The sequence below is a fragment of the Panthera onca genome, chromosome B1, assembly GCF_046562875.1.
Source record: "Panthera onca isolate mPanOnc1 chromosome B1, mPanOnc1 haplotype 2, whole genome shotgun sequence".
NCBI classification, from domain to species: Eukaryota; Metazoa; Chordata; class Mammalia; order Carnivora; family Felidae; genus Panthera; species Panthera onca.
This window is the reverse complement of record NC_138342.1, coordinates 85,827,830-85,850,777: the sequence shown is the minus strand read 5'-3', so window position 1 is coordinate 85,850,777 and position 22,948 is coordinate 85,827,830. Positions and strand designations below refer to the sequence as shown.

Sequence of the window (22,948 nt, the reverse complement as noted above, 5' to 3'; positions counted from 1 at the left end):
ACTTAAACAATATTTTTCTGGATCTGTCTCCTCAGGCAAGAGAAACAAAAGCAAAAATAAACAACTTGTACTACATCAAACTAAAAAGCTTTTGTAAAGCAAAGGAAACCACCAAGAAGACAAAAAGGCAACCTACTGAATGAGAGAAGATATTTGTAAAGGACATATCTGCGAAGGAGTTAATATCCAAAATGTAAAAAGAACACAAACAATTCAACATAATAATAATAGTAATAATAATAATAAAATTTAAAAATAGAGGACCTGAATAGGCACTTTGCTGAAGACATACAGATGGCCAATAGACATATGAAAAGATGATCAACATCAATAATCATCAAGGAAATGCAAATCAAAACCACAGTAAGACATCAACTCATAGCAGTCAGAATGGCTAGTATCAAAAAGACAAGAAATACTAAGCGTTGGCAAAAATGTGGAAAAAAGGGGACGAATTTCTTTTTTTAAATTTTTTAAGGATTTTTAAAGTTAATTTGATTTTGAGAGAGACAGGTTTAGGTTTATAATCTTGTTGGTACTCTGCGAGTGGCGGGGGGGGGGGAGGGGCGGGCAGAGAGAAAGTAGAGAGAGAATCCCAAACAGACTCCACACTGCCAACTTAGAGTCTGATGTGGGACTCGAACTCACGAACCTCAAGATCATGACCTCAGCTGAAACCATGAGTCGGATGCTTAACTGACAGAGCCACCCAGGCACCACAGGGAACCATTTTCTTGGTGGGAATGTAAATTGGTACAACAACTATGGAAAACAGTATGGAGATTTCTCCAAAAATTAAAAATAGAAATACCATATGATGCAGTAATTCCACTTCTGGGTATTTACTCAGGAAAATAAAAACACTAATTTGAAAAGATTACACAATGCTGTTTATTGTAGCATTATATACAATAGCTAAGATATGGAAGCACCTGAGTGTTCATCAATAGATGAATGGATAAAGCCCTCCTTCCAATTAAGTTGAGAAAACTGAGTATTAATGGTTAACTTCCTGCGTCTTTCCATTTAAAATTATCTTTGTTTTTACCCATTCTAATCTTCTTCCCTCTAGACTCTGATGTTTACCCATTGTTCAAAATCAAGTACTCAATTTTTTGACCCACAGTCATCTCTTGTGAAGAAAATGACTTCATCTATTAATCTCTCTGTTCTACATCTCATCTCTCTCAGGATTTCCTCCAGACTATAAATATACTCAAACCTCTCCCATTCTAAAAAAATATCCTCCTTTGACCCTGAGTTACTCTAAGCTAATACTCTATCTTCTAATTTCTTCTCATGGCCATGCTCTGCACTTTTTCATTTTCCATTCACTTCACAACACGCTTAAATATAAATTATGTCAACACTACCTCAATAAAATTGAGTCATCAGTGACAAAATGTAGTTGACAAGTTCCTAACCTTTAGTATATTTAACTTCCTGTACCATTTCACACTTCAGATTTTGAGTAGTAGTCAAATATATTTAGAAGAACAAAGTAGGAATGGATGGAAGGAAGGGAAAAGTTGCTTTTAAACTTGAGTACCCAAAGAATTATAAATAGTTGTAGTAGCCAGAATAATGCCTCCCCATGATCTTCTACTCCCACTGAAGATGTTTACATCCCAGTTTCCCTGGAACCTTTGAATATGTTATGTTATATAGCAAGGGGGAATTAAGGTTGTGGATGGAATTAAGGTAGCTAATCATCTGGCCTTCAAGTAGGTAGATTTTCCTCGATTATCCATGTAGGCCCAATATAATCATAAAGATCCTTATAAATGAAAGGAGGCAGACAAGTGTGTCAGATTAATGTGATGTGAAAAAGACTAACCAGCCACTTCCGGCTTTGAAGATGGAAGGGAACCATGAACCAAGGTGCCGGCAGCCTCTAGAAGGTGGAAAGGGCAAGAAAAGAGATTCTGCCTCAGAATCTCAAGAAAGCAACCAACTCTGCTTATACCTTGATTTTAGAACAGTAGGACCCATTTCAGACTTCTAACCTCCAAATATCTAAGATAACTTTTTTTAAGCCACTAAATTTGTAGTAATTTGTTGTATCAACAATATTACAATAACTATTTCTAATTTTCCTTTAAAGTACAGTTGAATCTTGTGACTTTTTCTATTGAGTCTGATCTATTGAGTGGGGGCTTGGAAGTGATGATAGGAAGGAAACCAGGTTCAAATAAGAGTTCTTTATCACTGCAACTACTCTCTTGTTGATCTTCATACTTGCTTATAATCATATATAAATACTGACATTTTATTACCAGAATTAAAACCATTATGAAAACTTAACAGGGTGCATACTTGCTTTAGGAAAAAAAGTATAAGGAAAAAAAGGATAACGTAAGATTGTATTCTTCCCCAAGTGAGGATAGGAAAAGAAAGCTTGTTAGGGAGCAATTGATAATAGCAGGGGAGAAAAATGTGGGTAAACCAATCTGGCACTAAAAAAAAAAGAAAAGAAGGGGGTCCCAGAGCCAACCCAAACCATACAGTGACATCTAAGGTTAAATATAGATTCGTTGGCTACCAATCTCCAACTTTCTAAAGCTTTCATTCAACCACTCAATATGATTTTACCTTCAGTCCAATTATTCCTGATCTGTTTGAGTTCTTGCCCTAAGTTATAGGAAGTAACTAACTCCTGTTACTTGAAGGTAGGAGACTTACTTGCTAACAAAACAGAAAGGTAGGATGCCTCATTTTGATGAGCAGAGATCAGTCCTGCTATATCAACTTGAAACTCTATAGAATATTTTCTCATAGTAACATAAAACATATACAGAGGTTGGATTTAGAGAATGGCCCTAATAGTAATTCTGGAGACAGAATTACTTTCCTATTGCATATTGTGTTCTTAGTTCCAGAACAGGAATGAACCTTAAAATGTACCTAAGCCCTTTCTTTCTCCTTTTACTTTCCCTAAACTTTTTAAAAGTTTATTTATTTATTTTGAGAGAGAGAGAGAGAGAATGCTCGTGTGCAAGCAGGGGAGGGACAGAGAGAGACTCCCAAGCAGGCTCCCCACTGTAGCACAGAGCCCAACTCCAGGCTTGAACTCACAGTGAGATCATGACCTGAGCCAAAATCACAAGTTGGACACTTAACCAACTGAGCCAACCAGCACCCCTTTCACTTTAAAGTCAAGTTATTTATCTGTCCTACCTGTCTAGCATTTCTTGACTTTACTCAGAGTCATAAAGTCAGACTCAACAAATGTGACTTTAAATGTGACAAAGGGATTTTTATAACCTCTACACCAGTTTTTCTCAAACTAGAATCTTTGAATTTTTTACCAGACTTTTCCCATTTTGTGATTTATTTCATTACTTTATAATATAATCATAGTCCAAATCACCCTGATTACCACTTATAACTAAATACTGCCATGTGATTCCAGAGCCTGTGCTGTGTTTAGATTTATGATCTTGTTGATACTGTGTAATAGCACTTGTGTCTCAGGCAAATGAGAACAGAAATAGGTAATAAATGCTTCTTTCTGGCCATATGAAAGTCAAATGACATCAGTGAAAGAATGAACAAGATCTCTTAAAGGTCTAGTAGAGAAAACTGGCCATCATATACGGAACACAACAGTTAGTACAGACAGGCCAAATTTAGAAGAACCTAAACTGTGGCAGATCTGTATTTCTGTTTCAAGAAGCAATTTTTGCAAAAAGTAAAAAGAAAAAAAAATCAAGCAGCACATAGATACTAATTTTATTAGTTTATATTTCTCTACATTTAGTATATAAATTTTAGTTTCAAGATTAATGAAGAGGTAAGAGCATAAAGAGTTCATATTAAGAGTTATAAAGATAACTGGAGGAAACTCAAAAAAAATTTTTTTTTCTTTAGGTAAGCTCTGCCCAGTAAACACACTAAATATACTATGGGTCCTTATTGCAAATACTCTATTTTAGGTCTTTCCCACAATCACATCTCATCTAGATATTTCAATAGCATCCCAAGTGGTCTCTTTGCCTCTAGTTCTCCACCCCATTGCAGCAAATATGTAACTTTAGTTACATATTTCACACTGCTCTCATAGTTATTTTTTTGTGATTAAAAGACCAAGACTTTTTTATGTTAAAATTCAATTCTCCCATCCCTTACCCTTCAGAATAGAATCTGAATTCATTACCATGATATGTTAAGGCACTCAATATATCCAGCCTTATCTTTCAACTGTTTTGTCTCCTCATTCTTTTTAAGGGTTTTTTTTTTTTTTAATGTTTTATTTATTTTTGAGACAGAGAGAGACAGACTGTGAGCAGGGGAGGGGCAGAGAGTGAGCGAGACACAGAATCCAAAGCAGGCTCCAGGCTCTGAGCTGTCAGCACAGAGCCCGACGCAGGGCTCAGACTCACAAACTGCGAGATCATGACCTGAGCCGAAGTCGGACGCTTAACCGACTGAGCCACCCAGGCGCCCCCCCTTCTCATTCATTCTTTCCTCTGCCCTCCCCAAACCCCTTAGAGTACTTGCCAAACTTGTAGTTTTCAAAACTTACCAGGTCAAGTTCTCTGAGACTTTGCATTGTTCCCTCTGTGTAGGTGACTTCCTCTGTCCCCCCCCCCCCCCCAGCTATGATTTTGTTTAAAAACAATTCTCTTACATATAGAAATTTTCCCTGAGCACCCCCAGTTAAATTAGATACATTAAAATTACTCTATGCATGCATTTATGTCATCACATTATGGTGACTATCTGATCCTTAATGGTCTCCCCAATTAAAAGACTTTCTTAAAGGTGACATCTGGATCTTTCATCTATGTATCTTCAACATCTAGCTCAGTGCCTTGCATATAATAGGCATTCAATATATTTTTAAAAGTTAACAGGAATATGGGAGTAATTTGCCAATAGATCTCTATCGCATTAACATTCTTCAGCCTAAACCTTCACTTAGGGAGAAACCTCCCCACTTGGCCCAGTCAAATCCAAATATCACTGACTGACAAACTGTAGGAGTCTCGGTTTTGCCTCAACCTACATCAAAAGCAGTCCCATATTATAAATGGATGTTTTTTTAAAGCTATAAATAAGAAGGCTTTTGGAAGGCAGAATGTACTATCATGTGAACAATGTTACAGTGACTAAATTTCAAGCTAGCAAGTACAGAAATGGCAATGAAGTTGTATAAAACTGAACCACCATGGTGGTAGCTGGAATTCTGTGCTCTAGGGCAGGAGATCTTACAGTGTTTGAACAAAGAGGAGAAAGAAAAAAAAAATATCCTTATTTCTTGTTTCCTTAAGAATAGTTTTAATTTGCCTTTGACATTTTTCTTCCCACTTTTCTATGGAAAACCTGTCTCATACTGTTCTCTTACAAAGTATGTATATGGTAAAGCCCAATCTCATTATTGTTAACTTTTGAGATTAAATATGCTTTGATGATGGGATATCTCTGAAACTGTCACATTTCTTCAACACCAAATAAGCCAAATTCTTTAAGGTTTTTTTTAGATGTAGTGAAATGTTTCTTAATAAGTTTCATTCTTTTAGTGCCATGTTAAGTCACTGTTTCTGTGCAATGAAAAAATCAACAGGTACTAGATTAATGTGTATTAAAACCTATAAGTCTCACATAAGTGGCTCCATTAAGTCACTTAGATATGATATAGATCAGATCCATCAGAACCACTATGCACAGCGTAATTCTTTAATAAGAGTGTATTAACTTCTTAAAGAATTCTCACATAGATTTATTTAAATAATCAAATCCAATACTGTAAACACTGATCATTTCTGGTCTAAATCACACTCTATCTCTGTTTCCTTTGCATTTTTTACATTGTTATTGAAGCAACAAAGATTATAGTTATTGTCGGGAAGTAATATTAATTCAAATTACATATTTTAATTACTGATAAAGTTAATTTGTAATTTGTATACTGGGACCCACAAAATGGAGGCTACCTAAGTGGCCTGGCCCACGTCACAAATGTAAACCTAAGCCAGTCTGCATTTACGAAAACGCCTGTTGCCTTTAGATTTTTTACATTGTTATTGAAGCAACAAAGATTATAGTTATTGTTGGGAAGTTAATATTAATTCAAATTACATATTTTAACTACTGATAAAGTCAATTTGTGTATTGGGATCCACAAAATGGAGGCCACCTCAGTGGCCCAGACCACATCACAAATGTAAACCTAAACCAGTCTGCATTTACGAAAAACACCTGTCAGGGAAACCTAACACATGCCAATCACAATCCTTCAAGTCAGCTTTAGCTCTAGCTTACCTTACCCTAGAACACAGGACCTGTTAGCCTTACAAGGAAATCCCCAACCTCCTAGCCAATCATGCCATTTTCATCTTGCTGCTCTAATACTTTGTAAAACTGGCTCCTGCCCAAAATCCCCTCAGAAGAGGGGGTACTATGTTCCCCAATCCATGGATTGTTTCCTTTCAATAAGGACATCAAACTTGTTACTAAACTGTTTTAGCGTTCTCATTTGATACTACCTAATCCTCAAAATCTGTATCTAGACGATTTACCCAATTTTCAACCTAACTTGATTTCATTTGAAATTTTAAAGAAAAATTTTTATCTATTTAGACTATTTGTAATTTCTCGCCATAATTATGAAGTTTTATTTTCAAGGAAATACAATGTATTTCAAGGAAATACAAAATTAATTATAAATTAATTTTTAATCACTATGTTTTATTAAATAAGATTGATGAAAATACCACCAAATTAAAAACTAATTAACAGCAAAGCCTTATTATTATATTAAAATCTAATCTAAATTACACTGTATTGAAGGAAAAACCGCTTGTTGACTAAGTTTTTCACCTTATACAAGGCTACTGTATCTCATTTATCATCAGTAATCTGAGAGATGCTGAGATATTGAAAAATATTTAGTAATAAGCTTTCAGGGTGATTTCACATTTGGTTCTAATTAATATTTTTATTATTTTTTAAAACGTTATTTATTTATATTGAGAGAGAGAGCATGTGCACAAGCAGGGGAGGGGTAGAGAGAGAAGAGAGAAAGAATCCCACGCAGTCTCCACACTGAGAGTGTGAGGCTTGAACTCACAAACCTTGAGATCATGACCTGAGCTGAAATCAAGAGTTAGACAGACATTTAACCGACTGAGCCACCCAGACGCCCGTCTAATTTCTTTTTAAAAATCTACATTGAAATAATTCACATACCATAAAATTCTTTTGAAGCCTACAATTCCGTGAGTTGTAGCGTATCTATAGAGTTGCATAACCATGATCATTATCCAATTTCAACATATTTCATCACCTCCCCCCCAAGACCCTATACTCATTTAGCAGTCACTCCCCATCCCCCCTGCCCCTAGCCTCTTGCAGCCAGTAATCTACTTTGTCTCTCTTTGCCTTTTCTAGCAATTTCCTATAAATGGAATGATAAAATATGTTGCCTTTGTTTCTGGGTTTTTTCACTTCACATTTTCAAGCCTCAAGACACATGTTGAAATATGTATCGGTATTTTGTTCTTTTTTTTAATGTTTCTACTTATTTATTTTTGAGAGAGAGAGAGAGAGAGAATGAAAGCAAGTAGGGAGGGGTAGAGAGAGAGACAGAATCTGAAGCAGGCTCTAGGCTCTAAGCTGTCAGCACAGAGCTCAATGGTGGGGGGTGGGGGGGCTTGAACTCACAAACCGTAAGATCATGACCTGAGAAGTTGGACGCTTAACCAACTGAGCCACCAAACGCCCCAAGTGTTCTTTCTTATTAATACTATTCCATAACAAGGATATACCACATTTTATTTATCCATTTATCAGCTGGTGGGACTTTTGGTCGTGTCCACTTTTTAGCTATTATAATGTTACTCTGAAGATTCATGTATACAAGTTTTTATGTGAAAATGCTCAAATGTATTTTTAGCTCAAACATTTGTGCATGGTTTAGTATGTACCAAACACCAGCTTAAAAAAAAAAAAATTTAACATTTACTTATATTTGAGAGAGAGAGACAGAGAGAGTGTGCACAAGTGGGGGAGGGGCAGAAAGACATGGAGACAGAATCTGAAGCAGGCTCCTGGCTCTGCACAGAGCCTGATGTGGGGCTCAAACTCATGAACAGCGAGATCATGATTTGAGCCATTAACCAACTCAGCTACCCAGGCACTCCAAACACCATCTTAATTTAAGGTCGAAATGATGTTCTTAGCATAAAACAGTTCCCTAAACCACATCAACTTGTCTTGATCATAAAATGAGATTTTGAACTGACAAAGTATAGAGAGGAGTAATTTAATTTTTATGCGAACAATATGAAGTAACATTTGGTTGACTTGGTTTCCAAATCACCTATTACAAGCAGAATATGTAAACATACATTCTGAATATAAAATCTGGACTACAACATTTACAATTTAATTAAGCTAATAAAATGGCATACACTGTGTTAGAGCCAGTATCCCTAACACGTTATAAAATTCCATGATAAAGTTACAAAAATCTGAAAACAGACTCAACAATAATAAACGTATGTACCAATCTATATTAAATATATTTATTCACACATAAATTTTAATTAACCCTGGTACTGAGGTTTTTATAATTATGTGGCTTCAATGATACATTCACATATTAGTTTTGGGGTTTTGGGGTGATGGTGAGGTTCAGAGCTGACAACCAAGAAAGAATTCTTGAAGATGTCTTTAGTGCAAAAAGGTGACTTTACTAAGGCACAGGGACAGGGCAGAAAGAGCTGCACTGGGACTGTGAAGAGTGACTGGTTATATACCTTCAGATGGGGCAGGGGTTAGGGACAGCATAAGGCTCTAAGGAATTTTGGAAGCAAGGTTTCCAGAACCTTGAGGGGCTAGTTGTTGTTAGGAAAACGTCATGTATTACTATTTAGTAAAACCTCAGTCATGAGACCCTTCAGATGTACATCAGGGGCCATATGCTTGGAGTATAACTGCCAACATATACTGGGGGTTAAGTATAAAGGAGGTTTGCAAAGGAATTTTTATGTGTTTAAAAAGACACACAGGAATCCTGTGGCGGGGGTGGGGGTGGGGGTGGGGGTACAGAAGTACACAAGGATTAAATCCTGACTCTACTACTTAATAATTTTATGAGCTTGAGTGTTTCATCTATATAATGGGTATTTGATGAGATGATGAATTAAGAGACCCCATACATAGTGCTTCAAGTAACAATTATTATTAACACTTATTTTTAAGAAATTTACACAGTATTTTAATTTCATTGTAGGTTATTATTTTAATTTTGCAGTTCTTCCACCACATCTTATTTGCAAAGGCGTGTAATAAATAAAAGTGATACAGTAAAACCTAAGTTACCAGAATGCTTGGGAAATGAGTCATCTGGATAGGTAAGTTTTCCATAGGGTACGTTTATATGCATAGAAAAAAAATCAACGAATAGGATAAAACTATTTCCTAAACCTATTATATACTTCCATGCATTCTTAATGAGAATATACTGGTAGTAATTAAGCTTTTTTAAATGAATTTTAGTGATTAATGAATCACTACTGTTATGAATATAAGTTATAATTGAATGTTAACATTTCACAATCCTTTCAAGGCTTACCAACAGGAATAAGCCCACTTGACTTTACCTAAAATTTTTTATCATGAAGTTCATGGATAGAATATAGGAAGTATGTGAACTCGGTTGGGGAAAAAAAATTACTGCTTTATTTTTACTAATCTCGAACTGAAATGTAGTGTTTCCTTCAATTTTGAATGTAAGCAGCAAATAGCTATACCTATGTCTGTATCACCAATAGGAATGAGATACTTTATATCACATTACAACTATTGCTATGAATTTTACTTTATACATTTAAAAATATTATTTTGAGAAGAGTCAATGGCTTTGCCAGACTGCCAAAATGGTCTGTGTCACAAAAAAAGTAAATTTGTCCCACTCCGCTGTGCTTTGTTAATTCAGAGCATTAACATGTTCCTTTATACTTTCATACTGAAGTTTGTTTAGATCAGGGTAATACAAATTGGCTTATCTGGGACTTTTCTTTAGGGACCTCCTGGATACTGTGAGTTCCCTTTGGGTCAATAGGAATGTTTCCTACCACTCTTGTATACTGGCTTCTGAAAGAACAAAACAGAGGGAGAAATAAGTGAAATAAAACTAGATTCAGAGGACACTGAAAGCAGAAATATAAAACATCCTACTCTCCTACTTTCTTTTTTTTTTTTTAATTTTTTTTTCAACGTTTTTTTTTATTTATTTTTGGGACAGAGAGAGACAGAGCATGAACGGGGGAGGGGCAGAGAGAGAGGGAGACACAGAATCGGAAACAGGCTCCAGGCTCTGAGCCATCAGCCCAGAGCCCGACGCGGGGCTCGAACTCACGGACCGCGAGATCGTGACCTGGCTGAAGTCGGACTCTTAACCGACTGCGCTACCCAGGCGCCCCATCCTACTTTCTAAAATAAGAGACAATATGAAACTCCACCTGATGAACACACTGAAGTTAACTGCATGGGTTCAAATTCTACTTCTGCCATTTATTAGCTGTGTGACCTTGGGATAGTAAATCTCCCTGTGCATCAGTTTATTTGTAAAAGTAGGTTAATAAGCACAGTCCCTGACACAAGACAAATGTTGCATAAACATTACCTATATTTAGGATTATTCTTGTACATTTGTTTCATATTATGGCCAGTTAATGTCTGGCTGGTTACATTAATAACTTCTATTTACACAGCATTGTAGTCTACAGTACCCTTTCACATACATTATGACATATGAACCACACAATAAACCTGTGAAAAAGGACAGCTATTATTATGTATAGTTCAGTGTTGAAGAAACTAAGATGGTAAGTAGCCACACAGTATCACACAAATCAGAATAGAGCAAGAATGCAAACCTGGATTTCTCCCTCCACCCCAACTGCCTAATTCTGTGTTTCTACCATATCAGGCTGGTTAAAACAGAGAACGAAGATTATTCTGGGAGAAGGGAAATAAGCCACATGATGAGCACTTTAGTACTCTGCTACTCATGTCTTCTACCCAGAATAATCTATATCACCTGGGAGCTTGTTAAAACTGTAGACTCTCATGCCCCACCAGGGCCTACTAAATCAAAACCTGCATTCTGAACAAAATCCTTAGGTGATTCACACAGACACTAGTCTGAAAAGCACTGTTTCACTAGTTGCTCTAGTGACACTCATTCTGGTCACTTAAACAGTATAAGTTAGCTCATTCATCACAGACCTACTTTAGTTTTTATTAGGTAATACTTTATTGTAACAAGAAAGAACTTGATTTTTTTCTTGAGTATATTCTAAAAATGAGTTTATATACATACACATTTTTTAAAGCATTTTGGATTCTTCTTTCGAAGAGAGAGTGCATGCGGGCACGAGCAGGGGATAAGGGCAGAGGGGGAGAGAAGAGAGAGACAGTCCCACGCAAGCACCATGCTCTGTACAGGCGCCATCCCACGACTCCAAGATCAAGACCCAAATGGAAATCAAGAGACTGCACCACCCAAGCGCCCCAAGTTTATATTTATATTAATTCTTTAAAATATCCACTTCATGGGGCGCCCAGGGTGGCTCAGTCAGTTAAACGTGGGACTTCAGCTCAGGTCATGATCTCATGGTTGGTGAGTTCCAGCCCCGCCTCCAGCCTCCAGCTCTGTACCAACAGCTCAGAGCCTGGAGCCTGCTTCCAGTTCTCTCTCCCCCTCTGTCCTCCTCTCTCTCCCCTTCCCCGCTCATGCTCTCTCTCAAAAATGAATGAACGTTTGGGGCGCCTGGGTGGCTTGGTCGGTTAAGTGCCCAACTTCGGCTCAGGTCATGATCTCGCAGTCTGTGAGTTCAAGCCCCGAGTGGGGCTCTGTGCTGACAGCTCAGAGCCTGGAGCCTGTTTCAGATTCTCTGTCTCCCTCTCTCTCTGCCCCTCCCCTGTTCACGCTCTGTCTCTGTCTCAAAAATAAATAAACGTTAAAAAAAAAAATTTTTTTTTAAAAATGAACGTTAAAAAAAATTGTTTAAATATCCACTTCACTTAGTAATGTTGGAAAACTTTAAAACACGTCAGCTCTTACCTTTACTCCTTTTAAAAATTAATGTACTACCCTTCACCGAAGGATGCACTAGACAGTAAAACCACCCTCTCTATCTTTTACAACACCTAAATTAAAACAGGCCGATCCTACCCTCATAGGTGTCTCCTCCCCCACCAGATATTTCAGTTAAGTAATGAGTTTTTATGACCCAAAACTGATTTCTTGAGTTTTGCAACTCTGTGGCTCTAGAAATTGAAAACACAGCAAGAGGAAGAAAAAGGTATTAAGCCTATTTTCCTACCTCAACCTTGGCGGATGGTGAAAGGCAAATAACTAGTCCGCCCCTATCCCCCAAGTTAATCAATTCACTGTTGAGTTTGATTTCTAGGCCGCTGTCATTCTGGGAACGAGTGTATGAGTCCACTCTTCTCGGTACTGATCCTCTAGGCCAGAAATGCGCTATATTTTGGCACGTGAGAGCGCTGATCAGCGGTTCGCCTAGTTCTATTTAAAATGACTGTTTCATTTTGAGAGGTGCCTCCTCCCATTGGTTAACCGGCCCGGATGGGCAGGCGAGTAAAATATTGCTCACCTGCTTCCCCGAAAACTTCAAAAGCCCGGGTCAACCTGGGCTAAAGTTATCTAGTGATTAGTTCGTGGTACCTCCCACAGCACATTCCTGATTGGGCGCGTGAGAGACGGATGTGTCGGCGCGCGCTCTAACCAGTCCGGGGAATTCCATTTCCTCTCCCTCCCACCAGCATAAGCACTCAGGGGCGGTGCTTCCCGGCGACGGCCCGCCCCAACCCGAGCCGGCGCTTATTACTTCTCGCGAGAATTTGTGGATTTGGGGGCGGGCCCTCAGCAGGAAGCGCGCACAAAACTGCCCTTAAGTCATTGCAGAGGTATAGCTCCTGTTAGCCAGCCACGAGGTTCTCGCGAGATCCGCCGCCTCAATACCAAGTGAGGAAATTGGGGGACGCTGCTGGGAGGGGCGTGGGGCTCAATCGCGCAGCTGCCGCTTCCATTACCTTCTTCCCATGGTCTCCTTCCGGTTCTCGATGCTTCTCTGAGTCTGAGGGTTTCCGCCGTTCGTCCACCCTTCCCCCCAGCCCATGACCCGCCTCCGGCCCCCGCCCTCCCAGTCCAACCTCCGATCTGTTTAGTAAGAAGGTGCTGTTACGAAAAGGAAAAGGGGGTAGCATAGATAAACTCAACCCTGGACGTAGGAAGTAAACCGTTCCCCTTCACCCTTAGATTCGTCCTGTGCTCGCGACGGCGGCGTTGGCGGACTGATACGCGGTGGTGAAGAGGCTGGAGGAGGGGGGAGGGGCGGAGCGTGGCAGCTGGCAGTAGTTCCGTCAGAGCGGACATCTTGTGGCTGTGTCGTGCGCGTGAGCCCCGTAGGGCCGGGGAGGCACCAGCTGCCGCGCGGGGAGGAGGCCGAGGCCGCAGCTTGAGGGAGGCCCCGGCCCCTCTGTACGCGTGGGTGTGGACGGCTAGGGGATGGGAAGGGAGGCCGGCCCACTGGCCGGCCGGGTAAGAGGGGAAATACAGGCCTTGGTTGGCTTGAGTGACCAGCCTGTTGGGTGGGGTAGGGTGGGAAGGCTGGAGAAGCCGGGGCCTGTCTTGCTTAAGGGGTGGGGGAATGGGCGCGTCCTCGCGCCTAAGCCAGAGCCTCAGGGGCAGCACGGGCGCGTGGTGGCGGTGGCTGGGCGGGCGTGTGCGGGAGCGCGCTGGAAGGCGGAGTGTACGGTGGCGTCAGGGGCCGACACAGAATAGCCCTAGCTGCGGGGACAGCAGCACATATCAAGCCTTCCCTCTTTTATTTCCTTCCCCTCCCTGGCCGCATCTTTGAGCAGAAACCGAAAGAAGTCCGGAGTCTCCTGTTTCCCCCTCCCCCCTAGCCTTTCTTTGCCCTAGTGACGCCGGCATAGCGCCGACTAGGCCCCGGCTCCTCCTCTGCTGGGCTCCGGACCCTGCCCCGCACCCACCCCTTTCTCCTACGCCTCTTCCTCTCCCACCCGGGTCTCTTCCTATCGAGAGGCCGGGAAGTCAAACTTGTAGCCGCCCCTCCGCTCTTCCCGTCACCTTCGCCTCCTCTTCGGGCCGAAGCACGGCATAGAGGCTGTTGGTGGCTTTGCCACGCCACCCCACCCACCCCGGATCGCGACCGTTTTAAGGGACCTGGATTCATCAGGGTCTCTTCGGGGCCTGTGCGAGTGCTGATCTGCTCCGTTTTTGCAAAAGGCGCCTGTGTCTGGCAGAGCCGGTGTGAGACGAAGAGACCCATCTTTCCCTGCCGCCCGGATAATCAAGAGTTTTGGCCGGACCTTTGAGCACACACCGGGAGAGTGAGGAGCCAGACGAAAAGCACAGACGATGGCGCTGAAACGGATTAATAAGGTAACCCTTGGGGCTAAAGGGAATGGGGTCGTAGGAGGAAAGGAAGGTTCAGTACCAGAGGAAAGCGTGGGGGTGGGGAGGAAGTGTAATTATGAAAACGTCCCTCTTTGGGTCACTTCTCTTGGGGGAAGGGAAACGCAGATCTACTTTAAAGAAGTGAATTTTCAAGCTAAAGAACAACACTTGTGGCGAATGAGGTGTTATCTTATGTATGTTTCAGTGGAATCGGTGCAAATTAGGGGTGGGGGAGAGTGATTTCAGGCGCCTCGGTTCTGCTTCTAAAAGAAGAGTTAGTCTTGTTTGAGGTCAGAATTGCCGAGAGACGCTCCAGCAGATGTCATGGCGCTTCCTATTCTCGGTGCTTAAAAACTTCAATTGTAAGATCAAGGATCTTAGGCTTCCTATGGGAAGAATCATTGGAAACTCGGGGGGAGAAGAACGTGTAAATCTGGCGGGCCCCGAACTTCATTGGGGGTCGGTGTAGACGTCTCTTAGTGGCTGAAAAGTAGTGAATGAGCCTCGTCAAACTTAATCGACTGGGGGCAGGTTGGTTACACAAGAGTAAGTGGGGTTGAGAGGAGATGGGCTGACACAATGTTACCGCTTCCTATGTTTTGTAGTTGAGGCTTCTCACCCGAAGCTATTTATCTGAGGGACCCCGGCAACTGATGTAAAAGGCTTCTGGAAGCTCTCTTCTTTTTGGCTGGGGGGGGGGGGGGGGGCGGACGAGGGGTGTGATGGCAGTAAGGGAAGGCTAGGTGTACCTAGTTTTGCCTCGGCTCTGTTAATAACACTTTCGGGGAACAATGTTTCGCTACCTAAAATGTGGTTTGATACTAAACTATCCATGGAAATTGGGGTGAAAAAAGGATTTTTCGAGGCTTGGGGAGTGAGCGGAACCTCCACGTCCGGAGGTTTAGTCTCATTTTCTTGCTCTAACTTCTATCCCGCATTTTAAGATGGCGGCTGCTTTAACTGGTTCAGGCTCTTTCCGGCATCTCCTTTCCTAATAATATAAAATGATATTCTTTGTTAAATGTTAACTTTTACATCAGATTGTACATAGCTCTTAAGACGTCCTGCTCAAGACTTTATCTATATTCAAACTCTCAGACTGTATTTCCCTTTTTTGTAACTTGTGTATGTGTGGTGTGTTTGGTTCTTGCACAATCGAGGAGGGTGGAGTATTTACAGCTAACTTGAAAAAAATGTCATGGAATAAATTCAGCCTTACTAAAACTAGGAGACAGAGGAGGTTGTGGGTTAGAAACTTTGGTTTTGATGGGTTACTTTTTTTAAAGGGGTCCTGCATGGAAGGAATGACAAGGACTTGGCTTTACTAAGTAGACTTGATGCTGCCTAATTTTGATTTATTCAATACGTATGACTTTGGAGTTTGACAACACTGATATTATGAAAGATGAAGGTTCAGATCTTCATGGAACGTATCGAGGCTGAAATTTTGAATTTTGATTTAGTCCATCATTGCATTGTCATTGTGTGTTTATGTGAAATATAAACTTAAATCTCTGTGATTTTGAGAGGATGGAAGAGGAGAGGAAAAATTTTGTAAGAGTTAAGATTTAAAGCAAAAAGGATTAAGCATCTCTTTACCCACTTTGAAGGCCAGCAATACATTGGAAAAGCATAGTTAATACTAAGAATATAACATTAAATACAAATCAAAACCTTTTATCTGTGAGAATTAGTTCAGGCTACTAAGATGTGGAATAGTTTCAAACCCATAGCTTTTTATGCATGTGGAACTTCAAAGGAAGGTCTCATTGATTTTTTTTCTTTTACAGGTGATACCCAGCTGCTGTGACACCACTTTAATTATTTAAAAGCTCTAGAGAGGCAATATAATGGTTAAGAATTTGAACTTTGGAGCAGAAATGCTCCAGTTAGAATTCTAGGACTGGGCAAGTTATTTGTATGCCTCTATAAAATGAGTATTTGTTACGTATGAACAATAGTTGAGTGCCTAGTATGTTCTAGATGCTAGGACTGCAGTAGTGAGCAAAACAGATTTAGGGTCCTAGATTTTATTTGTTTATTCGTTTATTTTAGGATTAAAGAGGTTAGTGTGTGGCTTGGAACAGGCATATGGCATTCAGATTATTACTGCTATTTTAATATCACTTTTTAATTTTCAAAATCTTGTTAAAGAACTTTTGTAGTTTAGTACTCTTCATTAACATCGGATTGTCTTCTGTTGTAAATATTTTGAAGATATGCGTAATATATTAACTAGACATAATACTTTCCAAATTGGAAAAAACAATATTTATGTAGGACTGTTGATTCAATGTACAGAAAGTTTTTGAAAGGCATGTGGCTTGGTATTTAGCTGTTACTCTCAGAATCACATGGTGAAACTTCAAAAAAAAAAAAAAAAAAATCCCAGATCCAAAGAGTATTAGTGAGTGATAGTTATGGGGGATGGTTTTATTAATTTCTGTTCTAGAAATACAGGGTCAAGTAGGCATCGCTATTAGTATGGTATTTCTTGTGTTATGCACTTTTTTCTTTTTTTTTTTTTTTTTAATTTATTGTTTGGAGCCCCCGAATTCCAAATACTAAGATACTTACATTCTTTGTTGATGCTTTATTGAAATGCTTATTGTTGGATTATTTTTGGCCAGTATTCATTTGATAAAGCTTTTGGATTTGTTTTTTTCTAAAGCTTACGTTAAAATATATTGTGTTTCTTAGACCAGGCAGCTTTTTCAAACAATCTTACTTGTTTTTTGCTGTATTATTTATTTAATTAGCTGTAGTATGGTTTTACAAGGCTATTTATTAAACAACAAAAATGAAAAATGGGAACTCCCAAGTTGATTAGTGGTGTTTGAGGACCATAGGCAATTATACTACTCCCATTAAACCAGGTAACTACAGTGCTTGTATTTTGGGGAAGTTTAAAAAGAACTGCACATAAAATATAATGTGAGCCAAGCCTAGAAGAGTAACTCATGTTTTGAGGGTTTGCAATGTGTCAGAATTGTTTGAAACCCTTGTATTAACTCACTTAATATTACAACTCAAGGAAGTAGGTACAGTTAAATTATTATCCCCATTTGGAGATTAGAAACCTGAAGCACAGAAAGGTTAAAAAACAAAACAAAAACCTACCGTTCGTCTCTGATAGCAGAATTGGGATTGGAACCTGGACAGTCTGGCTCCATTCTGTGTCTTAACTGTTATGTCATCCTTTATGTTTTTAGTATTCAAAAAGGTTTTCTTTTGCATCATTCTGCTGCTAGTAATAGCGAGGACTTAGCATTTACTGTGTACCAAACTATTTCCAAGCCCTTTATGGAAATCAGCTTATTTAATTCTCACAACAATTCTGTGAGATGCTCTTTATCATTCCGTTTTATACATGAGGAAACCAACACAGAGGTTACTTGCTACACAGCTAGTGACTGAGGTTCAGATCAGTCTACCTCAAGAGCTTAAGCTCTTGAACTCCATAGTGTACTGCTGTTCTGAGCCATTTGTTTCTATTTTATCAGGTGAATGAATGTTATTTTAGTTTTACTAGCGGCAATAAGCTGCTGCTCTCCTCTCCCACTTCACTTTTAAATAATGGGAATTTCACTTTATTCTTAGATTATAGTTAGTTTGTGAATTAAGATATTCACTAACATAAGTTTTGAAAGCGGGAGTGAATGTTCTTTTTGGTTGATCTCTTAAAGGACTGGGAGCTGCCATGTTCCAACTAATTGCTAGGGGTATCTTAAAATATCTTGTCTCCAAAGAGCCTATAGGCTGGATACACAGTTTTGCAGGTGTTTCTTTAGGATCCTCAAGGCTTTTCTGTAGCCAACTAAATGTGTGGGACAGTTGTGTGACTCATGGATACTGATCATGGTGACCTTGGTGTTTATTTTATGAAGAGGCACTTACCTTGACACTGTCTTCATCATCCTGCTCTTTTGCAGTGTTAATTCTAGTTTTTGTTGTTCCTACGAATATAAACTTGAATACTCTTATTAGCACTAGGGGAGAAGCTACTTACAATATATCTGTTACTAGATTATATGTGAATTTAACTCATGGATTCCGTGCACCTTGTTAATCCAAGATACAGTAAATTCTTGCAATTTTTCCAAATACTTTTACTGTAATGATCTGTTTCTAGTAAAGAAAACAGTAGGTTCTTAATGCTGACATAAAAATGTTTTCAGAGTAAGATTTCAAATCTTAGCTTGGCTTTTGCATTCCATAATATACGTTCTTGTTCGTGGGTTTTGACATGAGTTGCATTTATATGTCAGGAAATTGAGCAGAGTTCTTAATATAGTGTATAGGATCTTACCAGATATATGGAATCATTTTCTCTGGGAACAGGCATGATTTTGAAATGTCCCTTAGGTGATTCTGAAGCCTCCCTCTGGTGAAGATCCACAAACATCGGGGTAATCATTTAACCAATACTTAACTGAGGGAAGTTTTACTCCATTTAGCACAGTAGTTTAGTCCCAGGAGATAGAAAATGAGGAAGCCTTGTCATTACCCATGAGAGTCTCTGCTTTGAGTGGAAGAAACAAGCATATAAACACATGAATAAGGGTTTGTCACCTTGTACAACTTAACTTTCAAGAATCTAAGTCAAGTATGGGAAACACTTATTTAAAAGAAATTAAGGGGAGTGCCTGATCTTTATAAGTTGAGTTCTGAGTCTTGATTTTGGCTCAGGTCATGGTCTCAAGGTTTGTGGGATGGAGCCCCACATTGGGCTCCACACTCAGAGGGTGGAGCCTGCTTGGGATTCTGTCTCTCCCTCACTCTTTCTCTCTCACAATAAATTTTTAAAAAGGGGGGTGAAATCTTTGTTTTTATATCAGATTTACCCATTACTGTTTTTTACCTTTTTTGAGAGAGATGCAGGGGTGGGGCGGAGAGAGGGAGACACAGGATCTGAAACAGGGCTCTGGGTTGACAGCAGAGAACCCAGTTTGGGGTTTGAACTCTGGAAACGCAAGATCATGACCTGAGCCAAAGTCCGGTGCTTAACTGACTTAGCCATCCAGGTGCCCCAGATTTACTTATTATTAAAGATAGTTTATTTAAGTTTATTTAGGGGCGCCTGGTGGCTCAGTCGGTTGAGCGTTCAACTTCAGCTCAGGTCACGATCTTGCGGTCCTGAGTTCGAGCCCCGAGTCGGGCTCTGGGCTGACGGCTCAGAGCCTGGAGCCTGCTTCCAATTCTGTGTCTCCCTCTCTCTCTGCCCCTCCCCCATTCATGCTCTGTCTGTCTCTGTCTCAAAAATAAATAAATGTTAAAAAAAATTTTTTTTTAAAGATTATTTAAATAATTTGCTTATGCTATATTTTGCCATTTTATGGTGGGTTTTATAACTATACTTAATTCTGTCAAACCAGTAGTATTTTGAAATCAGCAAGATTAAGTGATTTTCATTACTTTACTGGAAAATTTTATGTTGTTGATTGGGTTTTACTACCAACGGCATGATCTTATTTGAAATTGAACAGTGTAATTAAGAATGAATGCATTTAGTGAATATCTTATTAGCTAAGTTATCTGGCTAGATAAGATTCTCAAAACTATCCTCTGCCTTGTTATGTGTGAAAGGGAAAAATTCAATGAAGTGTTTTATACTTTCCCTAAACATCTGATTTTTATCTGCAACAATACTTTCAGTATAATCTTGTATCATTGAGATTGACAACTTTTCATAGCTAGATTTGTCTTATTTGGCCTTGTAGGTTTCAGTTGTGAATCACTACTTGGTTACTTGTTCGTTTTTAGGATGGAGTACTTGTTCACATTCATCCTAGTCTTGTTATCATTTCAAAGCTAATGTATAATTGGATGTTTTCAACCACAGGACTGCTGTTAATTTTTGTTTTTTCTTATCTATGAAATGCCTTGTGTGTTTTCATGTATCAAAGCTGAGAACCTAAATTTGGCTTTCTGTTTTGCCCATTTAGATAATGCCTACAAAAGAACAGCTTTGAATAATTTTAAGTGATTTAAATGGTGATCTAAAGAAAGAAAATTGTAGTAGTATTCATTCAAGACATTCTTTATATCTTGAGTAATGAGCAAGCACACTGTCTCACCTGTAATTACAGCTAAAGAGGAAGTTACTATATTGTCAGTGATGTAATGAGACATGGTTTGTAGCACCTACCTCTTAATTCTTAAAGTAAAAGAAACTTTTAGGATTTCTCATAAATTGTAAATTCCAAACTAAAATGATTTTAAAGTGACTGTTTCTTTTCATTCTTTAAGTCTGCAATTCTATGAAAGTGTTCAGATCCTAAAATATTTTTGCCAGGTTTCCTTCTTTTGAAATAATTTCTGGTAAGCATACATTTCTGAAATGTTTGCTGTTTTCTTCCTTACCATTTGTGTCTACACACAGTATATAGAAATTTCGCGATGTTAAAGTTAGTAAGAAAATTTTTGTTTACTTCATAGTAAACCTGATCTTTATAAGAACAATTAGAGCAGTTCTCATCAGGCAATAATTACATAGCATTTTGTCCTATCACTCGTCTGAATATGTACCTTTATATTTTGTAAGGTTGTAAAGGCTTGGTGAGGGTGAGTCTTCTCTCAAAATTTCTTGTAAAGGCACTCTTCTTTCCACTTCATGGCCTCATCTCATCCAGACCCCAAAGCAGTATTTTATGTTGCTCCTCAGTGTAGGTTTTAAGAGGCAAGAGAGGTCTTTATAGTGCTGATTCATGTAGTTCTACAAATCTGGTCTCTAAGTCAAAAGTTTTGAAAGAAGTGGACTCTTGAGTAAAATACAAGAAATTGCTTGTCAGTAATGGCATGAACCTTTTAAGTTTTCCCAAAAGTTATGATAGGAATTGTATCTATACTGCTATCGTTATGACCTTTGGGTGATAATGTGCATGATGGATAGTGGAGTATGGGATAACAAATGATTGTGAACATGGTGATGATAATTACTGTACTCAGGGATGGAACCCATGAACTTGGCATTAGCACAGTAATTTCATAAATGCTGACTTTGGTTATGTTGATCTAATGTGTAAGTAGTGGTTGTCATTAGAAAGTTCAGGATGCTTAAACGATTATTACTAGAGGCATTAAATCTTACTGGACACTCATTGATATGGCTGCTCTGTAGTTTCATTATTCATAAATAGTTCTTGTATTTCCAACTTATGAATTCTTTAATGGCAGAGACCATTTTTTGTACTTCCCATCATCTCTTTAGGCCTTTGCATTTAATGCCTTGGCTTCTTGTTCTTTATAGTCTGGTTAGTCATTTCACCTCTAAAATGAGTAAGATGTAGATACAGTAGAGAAGCAAAAAGCAAATATTTAGCAGTATGTTTAGACTTTTAGGTCTTTTCATGTTTTACTTCTAATAGTCAACTTTCAAAGAGATCCTGTGTGCTATAATGATCAAAGCAAAGATCTAAAGATAAGCTGGGCTTTCTTGTAGGAGCCCCACAAAAGGAATGGTCATACTTAATGTTTAATCATGTACCTACAGTTGAGAACTCACTGCCTTAAGCTGTACCTTTTGTCTGCCTTTTGGAGAGATTTGCTTGACTCCTTATCTTATGGGTCTGTTTAGGCTCTTTTTTGTTTTTTGTTTTTAACATTTATTTATTTATTTATTTTTGAGAGAGTGTAAGTAAGGAAGGGATAGAGAGAGGGGGCCAGAGGATTCAAAGCGGGCTTTGTGCTGACAGCAGTGAGCCCAACGTGGGGCTCAAGCTCACAAACCGCAAGATCATGACCTGAGCCAAAGCAGACACTCAATCGACTGAGCTACCCAGGTGCCCTGTTTAGGCTTTTAAATGGAATAGAGAAGCATATTTCTAAGTGAGAAAAGGCCTGGATTTTCATACTAGCTAAGTATGCAGGAAGGTTTCAGGTGAAGCAGTTCAGAGGAAGATGATCAAAAAAAAAATTTCCTCCAGAAGAACATACCATGACAAAAAAATATTTAAATTTGGTGAGGAGGTTTGTTTGTTTTATGTCCTTGTATGCCCTTGATCCATTTTAGTGTCCCTTCAGTGTGAGTGGAGCCTTTAAGCAACTCCTAGTGTGTGCCAGTCTCCCCTGACAACTTCTTTTCTATTTTAGTGGTCTTAATAGTTGGCTATGGGGCGCCTGGGTGGCTCACTTGGTTAAGCATCTAACTCTTGATTTGGGGTTAGGTCATGATCTCATGGTTCGTGAGTTTGAGCCCCATGTTGGGCTCTGTGCTGACAGTGCAGAGCCTGCTTGGAATTCTCTGTCTCCCTCCCTTTCTGCCCCGACCCCATTCACTCTTTCTCAAAACAAACAAACATTAAAAAAAAAATTTAGTAAAAAATAGTTGGGCAAGAGCCCACCTTAGTAATGCTATTCTTGGGGAAAGGGATGGTCATCATATGAAGACTTCCCAGGTGCTATATGTGAGCTGCTCTCTGGTCCTTTCCACGTTCCTCTCTACTAGGGAGCAAAGAGCTAACAGTTTCAGTACTTAGTATGATTTTACCA

At 39.2% G+C, this 22,948-nt stretch overlaps 1 protein-coding gene and 1 long non-coding RNA gene across 7 annotated transcripts in view; both read left to right on the top strand.

Annotated features, from left to right (window-relative positions):
• LOC132692252 (uncharacterized) overlaps positions 1 to 9,369 on the top strand; it is a 43,921-nt gene extending 34,552 nt beyond the window's left edge. Inside the window, exon 4 of one of the 2 annotated variants that reach the window (XR_013555189.2) lies at positions 9,260 to 9,369. This is a non-coding gene — a long non-coding RNA (uncharacterized LOC132692252). Of the gene's footprint in view, positions 1 to 9,238 lie in introns of both variants that reach the window. The other variant, XR_013555188.2, reaches the window with a different exon arrangement.
• Positions 9,370 to 12,869: 3,500 nt separating this feature from the next.
• The window catches only part of UBE2D3 (ubiquitin conjugating enzyme E2 D3), a 29,208-nt gene continuing 19,129 nt past the window's right edge, over positions 12,870 to 22,948 (top strand). The window contains exons 1-2 of one of the 5 annotated variants that reach the window (XM_060654537.2): positions 12,870 to 13,000; positions 14,288 to 14,443. In XM_060654537.2, the coding sequence (XP_060510520.1) occupies positions 14,420 to 14,443 (24 nt within the window). In that variant the 5' untranslated portion in view covers positions 12,870 to 13,000; positions 14,288 to 14,419. Of the gene's footprint in view, positions 13,001 to 13,087; positions 13,211 to 13,376; positions 13,517 to 14,287; positions 14,444 to 22,948 lie in introns of those variants that run through there. The other 4 variants (XM_060654538.3, XM_078445845.2, XM_060654536.3 and 1 more) reach the window with 4 other exon arrangements.